General features: G+C 52.1%; 1 protein-coding gene across 2 annotated transcripts in view; it reads left to right on the forward strand.

Moving 5' to 3' along the window:
* Positions 1 to 23,259, forward strand: part of FBXW8 (F-box and WD repeat domain containing 8) — a 102,724-nt gene that overhangs the window by 69,211 nt on the left and 10,254 nt on the right. For both annotated transcript variants that reach the window (XM_024566945.4, XM_053928011.2), the window contains exon 8: positions 12,879 to 13,006. In XM_024566945.4, coding sequence (XP_024422713.2) covers positions 12,879 to 13,006 — 128 coding nt within the window. The remainder of the gene's footprint in view (positions 1 to 12,878; positions 13,007 to 23,259) is intronic.

A 23,259-nucleotide genomic window follows, 5' to 3' on the forward strand; every position in this document is an offset into this window, starting at 1 on the left:
GCACTGCCTTTGGGCTTCTGTGTAGCACCCACGGGCCTCGAACCTCGGCTGAAGTGATCAGGTGGTTTAAGCTTTCTCCTCTGCCTGCGGAGCGGTGTTGAGCCGTCCCACCATTGGAAGCCGTTGGTAGCTGAAGGCTTCTGAAGGGGGCTGAGGAATCCTCGCTTGCTGCCGCTTCTCTAACAAGGTCTCCCTAAGGGCCATGCTTACTGCTGGCGGAAAGGATTGGGCAGGAAGTCAGAACTTTTTCGCCACTTCCTATGTCGTGCTGGGCAAGGGGTATGTGGGGAGAAGGGCTCCTCAAAGGCCTCTGACTTTGAGATGAAAATGGACACTTAGGTTTTGCCATTGCGTTCCTGGGTTCGCAGAATTTAGTGGCCGACATGGCCTTAACGGTAGCCGCCGCTAAGTGGCACGCGATTGTACAAGAAAGCAAATGCCACAGCGGTTACTCTGGCCCCGTCCCCACCATGCTGCAGTGCAAAATTCAGCATCCTCTCTGTCGTACGCCTTTGTCCCCAAAAGTCCGTTTAAGATTTGTTTCTGTCTCATATTTCCCGAATCTGTCGGAAATTCTTCCACCCGTGAAAACGTACATGTGATACCGTGTCATCTGTATTAATTCTTTTTTGCTCCCTGAATTAAATTTTGCCCTCAGAGGTGGTGGCTTGGAAGATACAATTGCCTCATTTCAGAGCATGATGTTGACGGCGAGTCTCACGCCTCACGGAGGAAGAGAGACCCACTTGGGGCTCTCAGCGTCAGCCGGTGCATCGTTAGTTCTGCAGCACTTGGCTCTCAGGGGCAGGCTGTGTTCAGCAGCACGTGCTGCTCACCCTAATCAGGGAGACTCGAGTGAAGTAATGCTGCCGGCCGGGGTGTGTTTGACAAGGGCGCTGGCTTGGCGCTGCTGCCTCGGCTTACATCACGCTGGAAGATAATTGCTAACGTCTCTTATGATAATCACTCCCTTCACACGGACGGGGAGAGACTCGGGATTGGTGGCTTGCACTCGTCAGGACTGGGAGTGTCTGTCTGGGCGAACTGTGGAATCAGACCCCACGCTCATGGATTCCAGACCCGGTCTCCTGTCCGCCCCCCCGAAGATGCACCCACCCCCTCTTTTGTTCAAGATGCCATCCCAGAGAGAGAAGAGAAGCTGGGTCTTTCACAAGCAGAATGAGTGATTTAAAACTGAAAGCTCACAAGATAAATGTCGCATTTCCTTTCACTTGCACTGTGAATTCAGAGTGTCTGTCTTTCTTCCTGGGGCAGTTCGGGAAGATAGTTCTTGGAGACCAGTTTTCTAGGTTATTGACTGATGTCGACTCCCAGAAGGACCCGTTTTTGTTGCCTAGGTTACCGTCATTGTTAATGACTGTTTATTGAACACATGCTACATGCTGCCTTTCCGATTGGCACTGGAAGCAGAGAGATGAATCAGGCATGACATCTGCCTCTGGGCTTGCAGCACCGTGTTCCTTATCACGACTTAGCAACAGAAGGGTTGTTTTCTCCGCACTGAGATGCACGTCAGGTCGTAGGGAGACCTTCACAGTGAACTTGCTGCGTTCCAAAGTGATGAAGAATCACACAGATAAATAGATGGGGATTGAACATTCAAATGTGGTTTGTACGGGTCTTAGTATTTGAATGGCGTCAGGAAGTGATATAATTGTTCGTGTAATTTCATCATACGTGGGATCCTCCTGATGTGCTGGGAGGACCCTGAAGCAGCTCACGGAGCCCTCGGGGCTCTCGGGACAGACAGGAAACATCTGGCCTGGGCACCTTTGAGGCCCTGACCACCTCTGATGTCCTACGCAGCCACAACAGCGAGTCTGTGGAAAGTATTTCTTAGACGGTTGCTGCTGCCACTGCTTGCGGACACTGAGGGGGCTGCAGGGCCGCCAGCGACCCTGAAGGACTCCTCAGCGGGCCAGGGACCTTACAGAAAGTACACACAGGGAAAACTATTTTCCACGAAGTCAGGTAGTGGTAAAACCACTGGGGGTTGAGCCAGGTGAACCTTTGGCAGGTTCCTTACATGGGGAGGTAGGTCACGTGCCCGTTAGACACTGAGCACCAATACTCCCCACCCCCTCCAGCCCTGGGGTCGGGGTGGGGGGAGCGGGGAAGGCAGGGAGTTCATCAGGAAAGCCTGGGCAAGAGGGCAGTTCAGGCAGAGGCGGCCGGCTTGGGGGAAGGGCCCCCAAGGGGCCGGGAGGCAGCACGGAGATGACCCAGGCTGGCTGGGGCACGGGCGCCCTGGGCTGGTGTGGGAAGCGGGCTCAGGTCCTCTTGTCGTGAAAGCAGGCTGTGCTTGCTTCTTCACCAGCTTCATTTCCCAGGAAGTGTTTGAAAGCACGCGTTTGGGGGGGAGGGGACGGCTCTGTTTAGCGCTGCGCAGCACTAAGGCAGCAAGTTCCTGGGGTTGCACCTTGGAGAAGCGAAGCCTTTCCTGGAGAGGCCTGGCTCTGTGTCTGGAACATCTTTTGTCTTCACTCATACTCGCATAGTGTTTTATACCAGGGGCACTTGTATCGCTTTCTGATTTCCAGAAGCCCTGGTCAGCGAGTATACTTGAAGCCCTGAGCAAGCTCCAAGACTGTTCATTACCTCGAAGTATGTATATGCTGATCATTGTCTTTTTCTTGTTTGCTTTTGAATTAATCTTAGAATCTTATGAAGGGCCTAGATTTTCTAGTGGCTTTCCCAACAGTTCATGTGGACTCACTACCCTTGTTTGCCATCTTGCACCCGCGGGAGCCTGTGAACCTGGAGTTGGTCTTTGTTTGGTTTCCTTTTGTGGACGGGCACGGCTTTGGTTTCCTCCTGCCAGGTGCGTCTCGGGCCCAGGCAGCACGCAGGTTTGTTACAGGGGTTAAAAATCAGTTTGCTTTTTAGTTAATGCAGACCAAGGGGAGGGCTGTCGGAAATGTTTGCCTTTGCTCAGGAGGACCAAGGTCGCCCTGCGGGAGAGGCGCACGCCTGGCCGTGTGTCCAGACGGTGGAGGCTGCTGGTGTCGGTTTGAAGGCAGGGGAAGGGCACGCAGAGAATGGCCTAAGTGAGTGTGCTTTGCTCAGTGTTAAAGGTGTTTCACCAATTTCAAATACACACAGCAGCTCACATGAGACTAGTGAAATATTACAGAGAAATTTTGCCTTTTATTCAATGGGTAGATGAGTCTGATTTATTAATTTCCTCAGCGCTTCCATCTTCTGTGAGGCACTGTGTTCGTGTGCTTGTAATTAACATCAATTATTGAGTTGCAGATGAATTCTTCTAATGGACGCAGTTACTCTTTTACGCGTTGTCTTAGTGTGTTATTAATTTACAGGGTAAATCCGGTTTCGTAGGTGGGCGAAGGAAAACTCCAGCTCCGTCCACATTCAAATGCTCACATTCCCACGCTAAGAGGCTTGGGAGGAGTGGTGAGGTGTGTGGCATGTCGGCACGAGGCCAGGCACCGTCGGAGCAGCCGCTGCAGGGAGGGCCCTGCTGTGCGCGGCCCGGGCCCCTGCCCCTGCCCACCTCTCCTGCTCCGGCCGGGCACATTGACCTGAGAACCGCTGGCGGAGCCTGGACCAAATCCAGGACCCAGATTGCTTCAGACCTTTCTAGGTTAGGGCCTTTGGCTCAGGCTCCACCTGCTCCCCGCAAGTGGCCTCTGCCCTGTGGCGTTTCCTTGGATCGTGAACTCTTGTCTCCTGTTGACAATAAGTTGTAAAACACATATTGAAAAAGACATGGGAGTGATTCCTACCCTGCCCCCTTTCCCCGCTGCCCCACCTTTGCTGCCTCTTTGCCACCTGCTGGCGCCTTTCCTCACGTCTGTTTCAGGTTTCATCAGAGCGGCGGCTGCACGTGGGCAGGCCCTGGTCGCGCCTTCCGCCCCGCTCTCCAGTCCCGCAGCCCCCACCCCGTGCTCCAGCCCGCAGCCCAGGGCAGACCGCCCTGAGTACCCCGACGGACGGGCAGTGGCACTCCCGCCCCCTGTCCGTCCTCATCCCTTGCAGGACAGGCTCGTGCAGAGTCGCACTTGTCCGAGGGAGCCTTACCGGCTGCCCTGGCTCTCCGCGGACATCCGCCTTCTCTGACCACACGGCGCACGGGCCCTGCGTGTCCCGTTTTGATGCTGCTGCTGCCCAGAAGTATCCTCAAGCAGAGTGGCATCATTTGGGAGGCCGGCAGTGAGCACTCAGAGCTGGCTCACGTTTTTTAGTGGCAGAAATTGGTTTGGGCTTGGAGGCAGGGTAGGTGTAGTGCAGGGGTCCTCAGACGCCTGCAGGCATCAGGAAAATAGGGCTCTCTGCACCCCAGCCCCAAGGGTGCTGGCTCAGGGCCTCTGGGGCGGCCCCAGAATCCACATGTCTGCTGGGTGCTGCCGATGCGGAGCGCCAGGTGGGGGTTACAGAGCCCGGCCTTGGAAGCCCGCCCACCTGGGTATGCGTCCTGGTCCCCAAACTTCACAGCCGTGTCCAGGGTTTGACATCTGTGGCACCGGGGGACCGGTGAGAGAAGTGCTGTGGCAGTGTCTTGCCCATAGGAGAGCACTGTCAGTGTCAGGCATCATTAACAACCATTTCTGCAGGAGTCAGGAGGAGGTGTGTGGGACGGTGGCAGACGTGGACCCGGGAGGAGGATGGCGGGCCCTGCCGAGTGTGTCCTCCGCTGCAGCTGTTACTGTGTGATTTGGGGCCAGTGGTTTAGGGTCATTTAGCACCCCCGCCCCCATGTCTTTCTACACAAAAGGTAGGCGGTAGCACTTGCCCATCTTCCTCTGGGGGCTGTGAGAATCAAGCGGGACAGATTCTGAAAGGGTGTGTGTGACTGTCCCCAGCAGCCACTGTGTACAGAGTTCTGTGGGTGCAGGCCCTGCTGAGCGCCGGTGCGGGTGCAGGCGTGCCCCTGGAGCAGTTCTGAGGGCGTTAGGTCCCCAGGGCTGCACTATCTCCCTACACTGGGGACCCTCCGCGTTCGCTGTGTGTTCACTCTCCTCCATCAGCTGCACTTGCTTCGATTGCTGGGTTCAGCAACATTCTGCCTGTCTGTCCACTTCTAAGCCTTTGTTGACTCCAACTTGGGGCCGAACTGGCGGTTGCCGGGCTAGTCAGTGGGAAATGGAATCCCAGGCCAGTGTAGAGCCCTGGGTTTCATGCCGACGTCTTTACTTCCCAGGCATCTCACACGTAACCTTTCCGTCTGAAAAACCATGTCCACGTCGCCTTTCATGTTCGAGGATTCACTCCAGTGTGTGCAGCCTCAGTCTTCCTCCCAGTACAAAGTAGATTTGATAATAACTTCTTTTCCTCCTGGGGACCGTGATTAGTTACATGTCATTAACATTGTGAAGCGCTGTGAAACTGTCCCTGCTCTTGGCTGTGATGGGGCCTGTTGGGAGCATAAAAGGAAGCTGTGAGGATTTGCAGCTTCAGTCACACATTTACATAATAATTATAGTCTTGTCACTGGACTAACGGCTCCGGCCTTGAACACTTCCTGTTCGTTTACTATCCATCAGCCAGTTCCTTGTGGCCACCTCTCTTCCCTTACTCTAGTGCTGGGACAGGTTGCCCCGGGAGATCCCCAGGCAAAGCAGAGAGCATCTTCGCTCACGCCACCGAGTAGACCCGCCTCCCCTGGCTGTTTCCAGCACCCGTGCTGTGCGTGCGTGTGGAGGGGCCTGGACTGCGTTTGCCTGCGTCTTTGCCAGAGCACACTCTTGCTCTCTGGGTTCCTTTCAGGCTTAGGTCACAATAGGTGCTGGTCTGGCCTCGCTCTGGTCCTTTGTAGACATCTGCCCACATCACAAAAGCCCTGCATTTGGCACGGTCTGCGGTGATTGGCAGTCCCTTCCCGGGCAGAGTCCAGTCCTGGAACAGCGGGGGCTGCAGGTGCATTGGCACGTGGTGGTGGGGCGCGCACACGGGCCTTGCCTGCTCGGTGCCTGGCGGCGCTCAGCAACGCCGTCCCAGCCCTGAAAGATCTTGGCCTCGCGGGCTTGTCACTCCAATTAAAACTTAAACATGGAAGCAGCCCAGGCTGCTTCTCCCTTTGTGCTGCGCGTGAGCGCGGGCTGGGCCAGAGCGTGTCGTAGAAGCTGTGCAGGGGCGCCCTCGCCCAGGAGCCCGAGCTTGTCAGGGCCCCGTGTCTTCTAGCTCTGCGTCTTGCTGGTGGCTGCTGCTAAGTGCACCTGAGAGGCAAGATTTTGTTTGCCAACAGAAAGTCACCTTTGGGATGGTGGTGAAAGTCATTTTCCACATGTTCACAGATACGCCCGTTACCAGGCCTCCCGCTCCGACTTGTCTCTGGCAAAGACCTGCAAAATAGTCTCTCTGGCTGCTTGTCAGAAATTACATCATATCGGAGTAAACTGCTTTCAAATCAGACATCCATTATTCATGTATATTAACTGCTTTTTTATTTTTTTATTGGATGTTTTGTGTATGATTTACTCTTTTCTCACTAGCTCCCTCTCCCTTCCCAATTGTCTGTCTTTCTCATTGTTTTTTTTTTTTTTAATCTTAGCTCATCTGTGAATTTTTAGGGGCTGTTCACTTATCTCTGTACGTGAATATCACTATGCAGACCCACATTTTTCGTAATGAGGTTTTTGACCACAGTTTGTGGGTCATATTTATGTTGGGTCAGAACGACAACTTGGGTCTCTTACATGAGTAAGTTCTGCCCCAACAATGGGAGGTCTCTTTCTTGGTATCCTTTATTTTTTTTAAATGAGCATTATTACTCTTGTACTTCAAGATCATACTGAATGAAACTGTACCTCCTGCTTCTGAAACAGTTAAGTACGTGGCTGTTGGTGGAAAGCACACTGACTTAGCGTGTCCACTTCTGTGCGTGGGGCACAGCTGCTCTGCTCGGCCGGCGTGGCAGGGATACGCGGCGTTTCCGTGTTCTTCTGTGAAGTGTGCTGAGCGCCTCCTCTGTGCCAAGCACAGTGCGTGTGTCCACGGAAGCCTGTGTCCACGCCGGACCATAGTGCCGGGGGTCCCCCGTGCATTGGGCCCTCGTGGTCATGGTATGTGGCCCCAAGTTAGGGCACTTAACTGTTTCGAATAATAAGGGCTAGATACAGTGTGCTCTGTTTATTTAACCCCAAATCAGCGTGGTTACTGTGGTGTATGGTCCGTGTTTGTATACTGTTATGCACATTTACCTGAATCTTTTTGCTCACGAGTCCCTTCAGCATCTCAGACCTTCTTTTTCTGGAATGATTTTCTGTCTTCTGAAAATATATTTGTTAGAAGTTCCTTTCCTGATGGTCTCTTAGCCACAGGTGTTCGTCATGTTTTAATAAAACAAAATCTTTATTTCCCCCTCAATGAGGTAGTTTGGCCAGTCCTTTGTGATTCTAGATTGACGGCTCTTTTCTCTCGGCCCAGGAAGGGACTGTTGGCTGAGCCCTCCACCCACGCCACGGAGAAGGTGGCCGTCCGCGTGCTCTCCCTGCTGGGACTCTGTTGCCTTCAGGGTAATTTCTTCACATCTGTCTTCCAGTTCACAACAGTCTCTCTCGGACTCTGTTTAATTACTTGTGTAACTCATTCACTGGTGTTTCAATTTCTAGAAAGTCTGTTTGTTTTGTTTTTCAAACTGATAGTTTTCTGCTTTTGACCCCTACCCTCTTTTATTTCTGTAAACATTTTCTTTATCTGATACCCTTGGAAGTCTAATTCCTCTGTCTGTTTTCTGCCTGTCACTTATGATGAGCTGTTTCTTCCTGTATTTGGAACTTTGTTTTTACTATGAGCTCATATTTGGCTGATCTCCGAAGGGGCCTGGGTTCAGAGGGTCTTCCTCCTGAGAGCCTTTCTGCCAGGTGCCAGAGGGCACGCTACCAACTTGGAAGAACTGGAAACTGATGGGGGGGGGCTCCCAGGTATTATAAACTCAGCCTCGGAATCTGCGTGAGGACAGATTTGTGATTGCCCCTCGGACAAACGTTTTCCATCCTGCGTGGAGCCTGAGGCAGACAAGTTGCCGGCGAGGCTCTCTTCACCAGCAAACAGTCTTTCCCGAGTTTGCTTTTTACTGAGTCTCCCCGGCCATGCTGGGGCCGTGGCTGCACGCAGAGGCCTCAGCCCTGTGTCCACATGGGGCCAGCCAGAGAGAGCCTTTGCCTCCTGCTCCCCAGCCTCCAGGCTCCTGGCACTGGTGGGGGTCCCAGAGAGCCCTGGCATGGGAGCCCACTTCCCTCTCTGGTTTTAGTGTTCTCCATTTTTGGCTCCTCTGAATTGCTCCGATTTCTTAAAGTCGAACAGATAAATTGAATGAATGTTTATTAACGCGCTGAATCGCATCTAGCATTTTGGTGTTTGTAAACGGGGGCTCTCCAGACATTCTAGTCTGCCGTAGTGTCAGAACCGGACAGATACTGTTTGGGGGTCCTAGAATCTGGTGTTATGGAACGAGATCTGTGGAGCCTGTTCCTCTTTTGAGTAGGATGAGGTGATTCCTTTGTCCAAGCCAGCAGCAAGATTAGAACTGCGGGGGGAGGGGTTGTTAAGCAAAAAAAGGAATATGGGTGTGTATCGGTCCGGACCGTGGTGAGGTCTGGGTTTTCCTGCTCACGTGCACCCAGCAGGCTGTGCTGCCCACGTGGCACGTGCTGGGTCCATTCTCAAAGCTGCAGGAACGAATGAGAGGGTCTCTTTCCCGGGGAAGGGGCAGTCGGAGTCTGGGGCAGTGCGTTACAGCCTACTGCTGACCTGACAGGCTCCTCGGTGACCCCTGCCCCCCAGCACCTGAGAACCGCAGGTCTGGGGAAAGTCGGAGGCAGCGAAGGCACGGTTTGCGCGGACACCTGGGAAGCAGCCCGGGGATGTGCGATGCGAGGGAACGAGCTTTGTGTGTGAGGGCGCCGTGCGTGCGGGCGCAGAGTGACCTTGGCAGGGGTGCAGGATCGGGGGGTGGGGTTACTCGCTTCACTCTCGACTTCGGCTTCTCCTCATGGCTTTCCCCTAGAAGAGCAAACTCCCTGTGGAGTGTTGGAGGTGGGTCACTGGGGACCAGAAGAGAAGGTGGGCAGACTTGTCGCCCCCAGGAGTTCCGGTCAAACTCCCATGCCGTTTGTTTTCCACTCAGCTTCTGTCCAGCCAGCGGCGTCCTGGTCCTGTGCTCTGTCGCTTCCTCCGCTTTTGTAATGGCGAGGGAGCTTCAATTCACAACGCTTCTGACACGCTCTGTCTCGTCAGGAGGCCTTGTGGCCACGGCGCACACCTTTGGAAGGGCCGTGCTGGGGTGCTCGGGGTGAGCAGCTAGCTGCCCTGGTTGGTACCGCAGTCGGCACGATGCCTTCGGCAGGTGAATGCATATGAGGGAACTTGACCAAAGAACGCCCAAACGGGGTCCCTTCCTTCACTCACCAGCACGTGACTGGCAGTCTGGGGCCGCAGGTCTCTGTGATGTTTCCGCGGCGATTTCTGCACGCGGGTGGTTCAGGCTTCGTGATGGGAGCAGTCCTCGATTTAGGGAGTGTTTGCAGGGCTAACGCCCGTCCTCGCTGGGGAAGGGGGGCGTTGCCTTGCCCTGAGCTCTGCCCACTTCTCAGCTCTTTCCTTCGTGGTTTGGTTGGAAAGGCAGTCCTGGGCACTGAGTGGTCTGGGTCACCCCTGGGGGGTGCAGGGACTGCCCGCACCTGGGCAGTGGCTGAGGCTTCCCTCCTGACTCTACATGGCTGTCCCTGCTTCCTACAACGGCAGCTGCTGCGACACGGCTGTAAGGTGGGTCTCCTCGGAGAGGCGAGTCCCACAGACGCAGGAGCAGGACAGCTGGTGGCCGCACACCAGCTGGCAGCAGGGGGAGGCCTCTGCCCGTCGTCCGCCGTCCCCGTCGTTCCAGTGTCTGCTGCATAGGAGGTGACTAACACGCTGGTACTGTCGACAGGCTCCTGAGCGAATTGCAGCATTATGCATTTTCTCTCAAAATCAGAAGCAAATATCCATCAGTATGGAATTGAATATCCACAGAGAAAAATAGCGAGATTTACCTGTAGGGATTGACAAGGGAAGAACTCTCGTGTCATTTAGGAGAGCAAACAAACTGTAGAACAGTAATTCCAGTCATAGAAGAGAATAATTTTATTCGCACGTACAGGGAGAGGAGGAGGCAGACAGACTCGAGACAGAGGTGTGTGGAAGGAGGTCAGCAGGGTGCGCCCTGAGCTGGTCATGGGCTTGTTTCTGAGACGGACAGACAGAGGTTTTTGTTACGTAGTTCTGTTACGTTAGATTAACTTGAACAGAATTGAAAGTTAGGGTGCCGGGGCTAGGATTTATGAAAACTACGTTAAGATCTCAAAGAAGAAAAAGACAGACAGACTGAAAGGATGCTCTTTTCAAACAGTGCTTGCTTCCCCAGGCGCCCCAAGGTCTGCCGGCAGGCTAGCGAGAACGATGGGGGATGCGGCCCATCCGACATACGGCACCCCCTGCAGTCGGCTTTGCAAAGTGCACGCCAGTCCTGACGGGGCTTCGCTGTTTGAGAAAATGCTTAAAGAACCATCTGCCTCCTGGAAGAAATTTGCCCTGTAATCACTATTTATGCTCTTTTGTAGTATCCACTTGCCACTTAAAAGAAAACTCCAGCAATATCTATTGATTTGGTGGTCACATTAGTATAGAATATTTTCTCCGGGATTTTAGCTACAGGGAGTTGTTCCCTTCTTCCCAGCACGCGCACACACCTCCGAGAGTGGGGCGCGTGGCCATGGGTTGGGACTCACCCAACCAGGGCAACAAAGAGAAAAATTAGTCTAATGCATGGTCTTAGCGAGAGGGAGAGGGTGAGCATGAATAATTAATCGCACCAGTCTGTGGCAATCAGATAAAATGAAGTCCCATTTGCTCAACCTTATTAAAAGAGAGAGAGTGCGGGAGGGAGGGGGAGAGATGGTAAAGGTCGTTGGGGGACTTGTAACGGGGGGAGGAACCGCCCCGGCAGGGGTAATGTGCTTTCTACCCTCTGTGGTCTTTAACTAAACGTCACGGTGGAGGTCCTCTCCGGGCAGCTCTGGCTCGGTGAATTATTGAACGTTTCAGAAAGCGCTTGACTCCTGACAACTGACTTAGATGTCTTCATGCAGAGTCGTCTCGGAGAGGGACGCGGTCTCACCGTGTCCCTCGGAGCTGACCCATCCGCTTGTCAAGAAAGGACTTTTAGAAAAGGTCAAGAATAGGAACGGACACAATGTCAGATTTTAACTTGTATCTTTGCCATGGACATTTCACATTTTAAAGGCCTGCCTTCATGCTATAGAAGTTGAACTATTTTAAAAACAAGATACTGAGCTCAAGAACCCTATTAAAAGTTTAATTATGGGGTTATTCTAATAATGAGTGCAAGCTATTACTTTTATGCTAGACCATGAGGTTGCTGCTTTTTTTTTTTTTTTCCTCTCCAGGAACCGATTTTATGCAGTTTTAAGGTTATTCACTGAAGGTAGAAGATTTGATTATTTCTACATTCTTACCTGGAGAAATAGTCTTATTTTGAATATTTTAGAATTGTTGAAAATTTCTCAATAGTTGATAGAAATTTTTATTTTCAACTGCATGAAAATAAAAATAAAATGTAGCTTGCTTGCTACAGTCTTTATGGATTAACAAGGCATTTTAAAATTTGAAATCATCCTCTTTCAATAAATATAGTTAGTTAAATTTCAGTGTTGCTAGAACTAGTAGGAATTTCCCAAGATTCACTTGTTAGAAATGTATGTTGACATTGAGACTGATGGAGTTCAAGGGGCAGACAGTTTATTAACTTCTCTGTACTAAAACAAGAACCTATGTGCTAGTACCTGGTAAGCGAACAGGCCAACAGGAAAAAGCAAGCACGTTCTCCGTGTGTACTAAGGGCGGAGGAGAATCTCTCTACAAAATGTGACTGTTAAAACTTTGTAGTTCAGCGGTCGGTTTAAACCCTATGATCAGCCCACAGAATGTATGCACAGAACTCTGTCACCAGGGGGAGCTTGAGCTGTGAATTTTCTGGAGAGAACTGGGTCCTCGGTACTTACCGTAAATGCCCCAAAGCAGCATTTACTGTCAATTAAGTTGAATTGAATTACTAAAAATTTTTTTTGTAGTAAAAGACTTAAATAATCTTCAGAAAGATTATTTATGAATCACCCTTTTAATTTTCTTTTCGCTGGCGAGAAGGCACGGAAGGGTGCACATTTAACAAATACATGGTCTAGAGGTCAAGAACACCTCCTCATTTGCCTCCATGGCTTCTGGAACGGAGCTGCTTAAAATGAGCAAGTGGAGAGTGACTGAGAGAAGAGAGGAGAGAGGAGCGTCGGGGCCAGGGCTTTGGGTTTGGGTTAGTAGCTAGTCTCAAGGAAGCACCTAGTGGGTGACTGTGCAGGCGTCCTCCCCTGAGATGCCTGTGCTCGTCTTCCTTTTTCCTTCTGCGCTACAAATGCAGACGGAGGGGACAGAGGGCCCACGCTGGCTCAGCTGCGCGTTTCTGGATCTGTTCGCTTTCCCATCAATTCCAAACCAGACGCAGTCACGACCTTAGCTTCCACGCCTCTTTCTCTGTGCTAGGAGACTGGGAAGCCAATTTCCTGGTTTGGCATTCTCCTCCGTGTCCTTTGAGTTTGTTTGCACCGTGCGCTGGGGAGCTCTCCGGGTTGTCCTGTGTTTTCTCTTGCATTTCCTTTTGTCATTCTAACAGCCGTACCCCTATGATAGCATTACCTGGAAGAGGCCAGGGTGTTCAGGGGCAGAGCAGAAGTCTTCCGCAGGAGCGGAGGTAACGGGCCTGCCCTGGACGAGGCTGAGAAGAAGCGTGTGGGATGCAGGCCTGCTGTGTGTGACGGGACGCCCCTGCATGTGCTCTTCCTCCCCAGATCCTGGTCTACAGCCTGGAAGCGGAACGCTGCCTCTCGAAGCTGGGCAACGCGCTGGGCGACTTCACGTGTGTCAACCTCAGGGACAGCCCTCCCAATCTCATGGTCAGCGGCAACATGGACAGGAGGTACGTCTGAGGAATGGGCAGATTTTGTGGCCACAGCAGTTTCCGTCGCAGCCTGGCCTCCCGGCCTCCGCTGCGCTCCCTTCTCAGCCCACCTGAGTTCAGCCTGATCCGTGAATGCTGCCTCTGTGAGCGCGGAGAACAAAGTCTTGTATTAGGTAACAGTTGGACAGAGCTGCCTCTGCCTCATTTCTGCACCACCACGGGAAGGTTGTCTTTTAAGCCATTTGGTGGACGCAGTTGGTGGAAGGTCCAGTGAGACCCCTTGGAATATCTTTTGTCTCCCTGCTGCAAAATTTGTTTGGCATTTAAAAGCTCACTTTCGAATATTAAAAACAATAACCTAAGGGATGAATCATGTTCAACAAAATAGGGTTGCCTGCCAAATGATGTCAAGAGTGTGTTTCAGAGCACCGCGGCGTCCCTCTGGTGATGGGGGCAGAGCGACTTCATCTGAGCAGACTCCGGTTTCTATTTAGGTGATTAGCAGTCTTCCCTTTAACACACTGGCTGCGGGAGTCGGATTTTCCCGGTACAGGGTCCAGTGCCAGCCTCGGACGCTCCAGGAACCGTCAGCACGGAAGGATTAAAGTGTTTGAAAAGACTCTCTGAGTCCAAATTTTAGGGGTTTTTTTCCCTTCCCCATGCCCTCTCCCCCTTGTTTTTTCTTTTCCTTTTTAAATTTTTGGCTGGTTATCTGCCATGTCTGATCCAGTGCCCTGAGGAGAGGTAGCATGGCTGGAGGCCAGGGTCTGCTGGGGCGCCCCCTCCCGCGGGCCCGGCCCCAGGCTGCAGGTGGCGGGCTGCTCGGTGGGGGGATCAGATCACGAGGCGGGTGCTCCTTCTTGCCAAACCCCAGATCTCTGTCACACCAGTGCAGCAGCTTGCAAAAAATAATTGTTTAGTCAAATAATATTTTCAGCTCCTGACCTTCACCCCTCCACCACCCCCTTCCCTTCGAGCCAAAAGAAAATGCAAGTATGCTTTCCTGAAAGGGAACGCTTGGTCATTTTTTCTCAAAGCCTCCTAAAATGACTGATATTTCTGAGGCTTGAGAATTGAACTCCTCACTGTGTCCAGTTTTTCTCTTAAAAAAAAAATAGGCTTGGTAAGTGGCCCCACATGTGTCCCAGTAAATGAAACACATCAGTTTGTAGTTTTGCTCCCACGTTTCGGTTTCCAGATGGAGCTACACAAAGGCTCCAAGCTTATCGGACGGGATCGGCCCACGGGGACCTCGATGCTTCTCGCTTTCCAGGAGAGCAAGTGCAGGGGGCGCTTTGGGGCATCCGTGCGGGAGGGTTTGGGACTGTAGGCCGCACTTCAGAGTTTGTTCACAGCAGGACTGTTTAGGTGGCCCGTCACTGCCAGACTCCCAGGAGCCCAAGATGGCGTTCCAGGGTGGAGACCTCCGCTTTCTGCGCAGCTCGGCCCAGCTGGCTGTGGGGGAGCAGATGAGCCCGGCTGGCGTGGCCACTGTCAGCGGCACCTTGGACTGTCAGTCCGAGGCGTGTGTACTCAAGTTACGTTCTCTGGAGGGCGGACTTCCTCCTCTGGAGCCAGGCTGCCTGATCACGCCGCCAAGGCCAGGGGAGGGGTGGGGTGCTCAGTGTAAAGGGTTGCGGGTCATTCTGCAGGCCACGTTTACCACGTTAAGTCCGTTTTCATTAGCAAGCCAGTGTTATTTTTTGTAAGCCCTCTGTCGTTGTGGATGTAAAGAACACACTAGTGCCCTGGAGCCGGGGAGGGAACTGTGCAGAGTGGCATCCGATCAGGGCGTCCTAGGCCCCTGTGCCAGCTCTCTGCCTACTGCTGCGGCGTCAGGGACTGACCTTCTGACAGGAGGTTGTTCTTTCTGAGTCAGGGGAGCAGTGTTCACCAGACAATTGGGAAGACAGGGTTAAAAACGGCACATCTGGAAAAAGGAAAGAATAAGGAATCTAAACTTTTAAATGTGGTAGAGGGAAGTGCTGTTGCGGTTCTTTCCTTTTCCAAAGGCTCAGTGGCTGTGAGTGCGATCTCACTGCAGGGGCACGCCCAGGCTCGCACAGCGTGTGTTTTATTTCAAGGGTGGGAGCAAGGAGTCAAGTGCTGCGGAGGGAACTCCATCCTTGGCTGTTACTTCCCGGCTGATGCAATTTTTTCAAACCTGGAACCTCCTTTTTCTTTTTTAAATTAAAAAAACTGAATTTCCAAGGCATTGTCTTAGTACTTTATAGATAACTTGAACATGAAATGGCCCCTAAAGATACATAAAACTGCCCCAGATTAAGACAAAACTAGTTTTTCAATAAAATGAGGACATCGGCCCGAGTTTGCAAACACGGGCGGGATTTACACGGAGTTTCTTTGGGTTGGGGCATAGGAATAGGCTGAAATGAAAAGTGAAAACAGGTCACCTAGCCTGCCTCCCTCTCCAGAAAAACAGGGCGGAGCCTGACGAAGACTGAGTCTGATCAGGGCGGGAACCGTGTTGTTACTGGGTTGTGTTCTGCCCTTGCTGGGAACAGGGATGTGAAGGGAGAGGGGGCGGGGGGCTTTGCACAGGAGCGTTCACACTGTGGACCGGTGAGTTTTCCTAAATGCCTATTTTGTCTCTTCCTGCGAAACCAGGAGGAAAGTGAGGAGCGCTGCCGGAGGAGGGGCGGCGGGCACTAGGCGTGGGGGAGGGAAGCGCGGGCCTGCCGTGCTTGCGGCAAACCTTCTCCTGCTCAGGGCGCGCTGCGCGCCGGGCGTTCTGTGTTTGTTCCGGGCGCACCTTTTTTCCTTGCAGTCCCACACCCGTGGAACCGGGATGTGTCCTTTACAATGGCCTCTTAAAACTGATGGGCAGAATGTTAAAATGTTTCCTACAGTAATGGCGCTTCCTACCATCAATGGTGTTTTCAATCAAATGAAAGCACACGTGTGTTCAATGAGGCAGAAGTGAATTAATAGCTTAGGAATTGCATCCACGGGAAGCTTGCACGGGTTACCAAGAGAAAGTCAACAGGAAAGAGTTTAAGTTTAACCTGCGTTTGGGAGTTCACTGAGCATTCCGAATCTGCAAATGTCCCCAGTTTGGGAAGTGTCTGGCTGTTACTTCTTCAAGTGTTTTTTTCCAGCCTTGATCCCTTTCTCTTCTCCTCCTGGGACTCCGGTGATGTGAGTGTCAGACCTCGCGTCGTTGGCCCACAGGTCACTGAAGCTCTTTCATTGTTCCCTAAACTTCCCGTTCCTCAGATCGCAACGCATCTGTGGTTTAACCTCAGGTTAACCGATCTGCTCATGAGGGGACCCATACGGGGACTTTTTTATTTAAGGTATTGTATTTTGGGGTTCAAAAGTTTCCATTCATTTCTTTTTCATCGTTTGTTTCTCTGCTCCGGATGTCATTCTTTCTTACCGTTTTACTTTTCCCTCGTGAAATGTAGCTGCAATACCTACGTTCGAGCCATTAACGACCCCTCAGATCTGGGTTGTTTTAGGGTTGACACCTGCTGGTTGTTTTCCTTTGAGAAAGAGTCGCATTTTCCTGGGGTTTTTGGGGGGAAGGGGTATGTCAAGTAACTTTGATTGTCTCTTGGCTGTTTTGAATGTTATGTGGTGTCCACTTTAGGCACTTCTATGTAATCCTCTGAGGACTGTTGAGATTGATTTTTTCTTGAAGGCAGGCGGCCACCCTGCCGAGGTCCAGACTGCAGGTTGTCTTCCCTTCTGTGGGTGGTGACGTCCAGGGTCCGGTCCATGCCCAAAACCTTTGCGCGGCTTCTCCTGCTCCCTCCGCACAGATGCCACTTGGGGCTTAGTCGAGGAGGGCACGGGGCGGTCCCAGATGGCTTCTCAGAGCCCCTGCCGCACTGCTTTGGATCTGCCCTGCCCAGCTCGGAGATGAGCCCGGGGTTCATCCCCCAGATGCGTCTGGGGCTCACACACAGGCGCCCTTTCTCCAGGTTCCTCTCCTCCCTATCTTTCTAGCCTTCAGGGGCCCTTTTCTCTGGGCCTCCGACCAGAAGAGGGGGGTTCTCTCGCAGTTTCGTCTGCCTTCCTTGCTACCCCCACACAGCTCTGTGACTTGGGTCTTAGCTCTGGCGCAAAGCCCCACATTCTTCCCACTGCGGGAGCCCCTTTTCTTGGTTCTTCAGGACGATGGAGTCTCTCGTAGGCCGCAGTGCCTGCACCACACAGCGCTGCCCCTGGAGCTCATCCTCAGGGCGAGGCTGTGAGAGGAGACCCTTTGCCCGCACGGCCACTTCTCCACAATCCACCCTCTTGACCTTACTCTCCAGAGCCCTCGGCGTTTGCCGTTTGCTTCCTGTCCAGGGGCTTGGTTGTAGTGAGCGGAGGACAGAGGCAGAGCCGGGCTTACTCCACCTCGGGCAGAATCAGAGCTCCCGCTTTCTTTGAAATGATTTAAATAAACGCTGCAGTCGGCAGTCGGGGCTGTGTTCAATGAGGTCCCTTCCGGGCTGTTGCTCTCAGTCTTCTCACCTGTGATCCGCTTGCTCTTCTCCAAGGAGTTCAGGGATCTGGAATGGAGAATCTTATCACTGCTCAGCTGGGAAGAATCAAAATAAGAATTGGGGGTAAGGGCCTATGTCAGGGTGTTACTGGGTTGCCAAGGCAACGTCCACAGAACCAACAAATCCCACTGCTTTTTCTCTGTAATCTCGTTTATTTTTAAAATTTTAGCAACGTTACTGAGGTAAAATCCCATACCTACAATTCACCAATTTAAATTGTATAATCCACTGTAAGGTTCACGAGGCTGCACAACCATCACTGAGTTAGTTTTCGGGCATTTTCATCCCTGCACGGGGAAACCTGGTACCCACTAGTAGTCAGTCTCCATCTGCCCCCACCCTCCAGCTCCAGGCAGCCGGCCACCGAGCTGCCTCCGCGGATCTGTCCGTTTTGAGCACTTCCTATAACTGGAATCACGCGGCACGCGCCCTTTCTGACCGGCTGCTTCCACTTAGCGTGCTTGTGAGTTGAACCTGCTGCCTGAACCGCCACCCCGTTCCTTTTCGGAGCCAAATAACAATTCTCTGTAGGAACAGGGCACATTTCCGCATTCGGCCATCAGGGGAAGAGCATTTGCGTGGTCCCCCTTTCTTGTACTGCCACGTCTGCGGCCGCCGTCGCTCGTGTGCGGGCTTTGTGTCCACGCACGTTTCCAGTTCTCCTGGGTGCGGACTTGGGAACGGAGTTGCGGGAGAATGCGGTAACTCCGGGTTACAGCGTCTGAGGAACTGCTGGCTCTGTTCCTCTGCGGCTGTCCTGAGGCTCCCATTTGTCCACGTCCTCGCTGGACGTGCCACTGTCTCTGATGGCAGCCGTCCTGGTGGGCGCGAAGTGCTGTCTCATTGTGAGTTTTCCCATTTTATTACATTTATTGGGGTGACATTGGTCTGTAAGAGCGTAGAAATTTCAGGTGTACCATCCCGTGACACACCCTCTGCACGTCACACTGTGCATTAACTCCTTCCCCTGCCCAGTCTCCTTCCATCTCGATGAGAAAATCAGTCAGAGGGAAAAGCCACGGACCTTTGGTTCCCTTTTCCGTTCCCGACTGCTCATGGTGCTGAACAGCCTTTCGTGTGCTGTCTGGCCTCTTTGGATAAGTGTATATTCAGACCCTTGGCCCAGTCTTTAGATTGTCTTTTTACTCACTGGGTTAGAAGAGCTCTTTATATTCCAGATTCCAGCCTCTGATCACATACGAGTCGTTCCTACCTGTTCCCGTTCTGTGGGTTGTCCTTTCATTCTCTTGGTGTCCTTTGAAGCACAAAAACTTTCATTTTGATGAAGTTCAGTTTATCTCTCTTTTCTTTGTTACTTGTGCTGTTGGTACCCTACTGAAGCTGTTTTCTAGTCTAGCCCAGACTCACAAAGATTTACTGCTATTTTCTTCAAAGACTTTTTGTATTTTGGGCTCTTACAACGAGGTCCCAATGCATGTGGAGTTAATTTTTGTACAGGGCGCGAGGTGAGGCCAGCCTCACTTTTTGCATGTGGATACCTAATTGTTCTAGCATCATCTGTTGAAAAGACCGTTCTTTCCCCATTGTCCTGGCACCATTGTTGAAAATCAATTGACCATAAAATAGAGGGGTTATTCTAGGTATACTTATCCCATTAAAGTTTAAAAGGACATTAAAGTAAGCTAAATGTTTCCGTGTTTCCAGTCTGGGGCCCTGTGCCGTACTACTTCAGTGCGGTGTAGTCCCCACGCCCGCGGGTGGTACCGTGGGCCGGCTTGCTGGGGGTCGCAGCGTGTTTGGCCAGGCAGAGCTCTTCCAGGCCAGGCCCTGTTGGCCTGGTGGAGGAAACAGGTCCAGGGAGGCTGGGAGATTAGTCCCAGGGGCCCGTGACTCTGTTGGGCCGGGCCGTATACAGAGAAGCGGGAGTTTCAGAGACACGGCTTTCAGACAGAGCTCTCAGCATAGCCCAGCTGGATTAAACCGGGTGTTTTTCTAGTCACTCTTTCAAATGGATCCTTACTAAAGACCACCGTCAGTGTTATAGATAAAGCTATCGATTTGGGCATACACAGTTATGTTTAAAATCCTCTTTAATAGCCTGGTTCAGTGAGGCTAAACAGAATTATGTATTGGTTACTTTTTTTGAAAAAAATACTAGTTTTCTTGATTAATTTGGTGATTTTTTTAAGCCTACATTTTAATGCTTTCTTGCTTGTTCCCTTTATTTTCTGGATAAAAATACTGCTGGAGGTCAGGTCCCCCTTAATGAAACTGCCGAGCCAGAGCCGGGACGGGCTGCATCTTTGCCGTCCAGTCCAGTTTGCCTTATTTGCTATGGGATCGTTTAATCCGAAGCAGCGGGAAGCGAGCCGAGCTGTGACCCCCAATTAGAGTCTCGAGCTCCCGCCTTGCCCTGACGAACGCAGGGCTGCCCGCTGGTAGAGGGGGAGCGAACGGGGCTGAACCTGCGTCCGCTCCGCCTGCGAGTGTTGCAGGACGCCATTCAAAGCCCCCAGCACCGGACCAGCCGGAGCGTGCCTCCCTCTCCGTTCCAGCCGTTTTCCTGCCCATCAGATGGATGCTCCTCTGCTGGAGTCTTTGGAAGGTTCTGGTGTCTTTTGTTTTAATTGGCGGGCTAGAGCCGACTCCTACGGTGCGATTTTCATTAGAGAGGGGCCGGAGAGAGGGAGTGTTGGAACAGCCCTCCAAACCCAGCCATGCATATTAAACATAATACAATTACGGCTTTCGGACCAATTATTTGTCTTTTCAACGGGCAAAGTTGATGAAATACGCGCTAGAGAGGGATGCACAATGTCTGTCATTGGCTTCCTTCTGTCCCTGGAGCCGCTTGTCTTGGCGTACATTTGTGCCCATTTGCTGTGCTACCTGTTTCCCAGCGCCGAGTATTTGGTTTGCGCGCCGAGGACACAGGCTGTGCCAGGGTACGCCGCCGTCAAGTGGGTGCCGCGCACGGCCAGAGGCTGCAGGCAGACCCGAGTTCTGGGTACGGGTTTGAACCTGGCTCGGCCAGAGGCTGCAGGCAGACCCGAGTTCTGGGTACGGGTTTGAATGGCTCGCGTGGGCTTCCTGTCGCGCGCTGTGGGGTTTGCTGTTTCTGTCCGTGGACAGGAAACCGGAGCGTGCCTCTCCTAGGAGATGCCGTGTAAACGCTTTTCCTTTTTCCTGTGGGGAGGGGCCCAGTGTGTTTTGGCCCGTTTCTGTTTTCCTTGGTGGTACAAGCACACGAGTGCTGTGTTTTTTGGTGTGTGTGTTTGGAGCTGTCCGTGCTGGTATCTAAATACAATAGGAAAACAGATGGCAAACTTTGAACTTCTGGACCAGATTTGTGTGGGCCTTTGTGTCCTTAACGGCCACACTGTAAATCATGGAGTATAAATATTCAACAGAGGGGCTCTTGATGAAAATCACCACAGCTAATTAACCAAATATGCGCTGAAAAGTATCTGGGCTAAACTTTCCCGTGCCCCCGCCCTTTCCAGGTTCCCACGAGTCAGCGGGGCAGCTGTGGTCACTCTAGGCAGGGTCCCTTTCACAGCACTGTGGACAGGAGCGCAGCACCTGTCCTCCCACCAGGGCCTGCATCGGGTCTCCGAGGGCTGCAGGGGCAGCCCAGGGCCCTCCAGCGCATTTCGCGGTCTCCCTGCGTGCGGCCATTAATACGCATTGCCTAGTTGGCGGCATGCCCTAGCCAGGAAGAATTCACAGATGTTCCCTCTGTGCTCTGGGACTACACAGGTACTTGAAGCAGAGTATACATGTACAGGGGCATGTGAGGTGTGTGCACGATGCCAAGGAACCCAACGCCTGTGCGTGCCCCACCCAGCTTAGGCAGAGTGGGCGCCGGGCACCCCTCCCAGTCACAGAGGCGTTCTAGCCTCTTAAACAAACTGTAAAAACCGCCTTTATTCCCCTCATTCTTCAGTTGCCACTCTGCCCCAAGGTAACTGCTACCAATTTGAGTATGTCCTTCTATAATTTTCTCTTCAGCATGTTTCCATCTTACTTAAACAGGTAACCTACACATGCAAAATTTCATTCAAAACCACAAAGCCACAAATAGGGAGAGATCGGTTCCACCTGGCCCCCGCCTGGCTCACAGCTGGGCCCTGCGGTCGGAACCTGGAGCGGTGTTCAGCGGCGGCCACCTGTCAGGATGGACAGAGCTGCCTCAGTCCCCGATGACCACGCGGGGCCACACCGTCTGCAGGCGCCGTGACCGCTTTAGCGCACACTCAGCTGATGGAGCCTGCCGTCCAGGTTCGCAGCAACGTACCTAAATGTTGAGTCTAGTTTTTCCTCTCAGTCTATTACCATTCCCTAATAGGTAGTGTCTTTTTTCTTTAGGTTGCTTTTAAGACCTCGACTCTTGCATATTCCACCTTTATGAGACTCTGAGATAGTATTTCTCTTCGTTCTGATTACTGCTCATTGAGTGTGTGTGCATCTGATTCTGGAAACGTGGTCACCACTGACTGTTAAGTGCTGCTCACTTGCCACACTGCTCTGTTTTTTCCTTCTGGAGCCTCCTTCGGGCATAGGCTGAGACAGTCCCCTGTCCTCTCAGCCTCTCGTTCACATTTGTCGTTTAATTCCTGTGCTGCGTCCCAGGTGATTTTTCAGATGTATCCTCGAACTCACACACTCTCTCAGCCTGTCTAGTGAATCTAATTTTGGACACTATGTTTCACATGTGGAAGTTTTATTTGGCTTTTTTATAAAGCAGGACACGGGCCACGGACATGCAGTGGGCGTGGCGGTGCGTCTAAAGGGGTCCGTTCAGCTCACCCGCAGTAGCCAGTGACTTTCAGAGAGAGGGTCAGTAAGTTGTTGGAACAAGAAGCCCATGATTTGCTGCTAGAAAGTGCTGTGCCTAATGGCCTCCCCTGCGCATGTGTGTTTGTGTACCTGTAGTACATGTGCCCTAGATATGCCTAGAAGCAGAGCCACTAGGTGCAAAGTGAGGTGTGTTGTTTATCTTGTTGGATGTTACCAAACCAGCGGCCCCACGTAAGCTCCTGTCTGCCAGGCCTCACCAGCACGGGGGGCCTCAGCGTTCTGCCAGACTCCCTATGCTGGGTGGGCAGGGGCCCGGTGGGCACGGCATTCCAGCTTGGTTTTTTTAAATATTTCCAGAGAGAGGGGGAGGAAGAGAGGGAGAGAAACATCAATGTGTGGATTGCCTCTTGTGCACCCCCCACCAGGGACCTGGCTGGCAACCCAGGCATGCGCCCTGACTGGGAATCGAACCCGCGACGCTTTGATTCACAGGCCCGCAATCAACGCACTAAGCCACACAGCCAGGGCCCAGCTTTGTTTAATTTCTCTCCTGGCCAGTGAACTTGAACAACTTACACGTGTGTAAAAGCCATCAGTATTTCTCTGGGAACTGTTTCTTCTCTCATTTTAATTTTGGGTGGGCAGTCTTCATTAATTTGAAGGAATTCACCCATCCTCTGTTACCAGCGTTTCCCCACTTGTCAGTGTTTTTGACAGCTGGGTTTTTTTATATGTAGAAAGGCCTTCCCTATTCTGAGTATTTGGAATTTAATTATGTTTAACTCTACGCCCTCTATAATTTATTTTGGTGCAATGTATTGTGTATGGCAGAGCTCTAAGAGGAGAAAGTCATGGTAGGTATTTTGCTTTTAACTGCTATTGTAATTGGGGTCTTTGATTACATTTTTAAAACTAGTTGGTGTTGGTACATAAGCTATAGCTATTGATTTTGACATTAATTTGCACCTGATTCTGAATTATTAATGAATTGTC

The sequence above is a fragment of the Desmodus rotundus genome, chromosome 7 (assembly GCF_022682495.2).
Source record: "Desmodus rotundus isolate HL8 chromosome 7, HLdesRot8A.1, whole genome shotgun sequence".
NCBI lineage: Eukaryota > Metazoa > Chordata > Mammalia > Chiroptera > Phyllostomidae > Desmodus > Desmodus rotundus.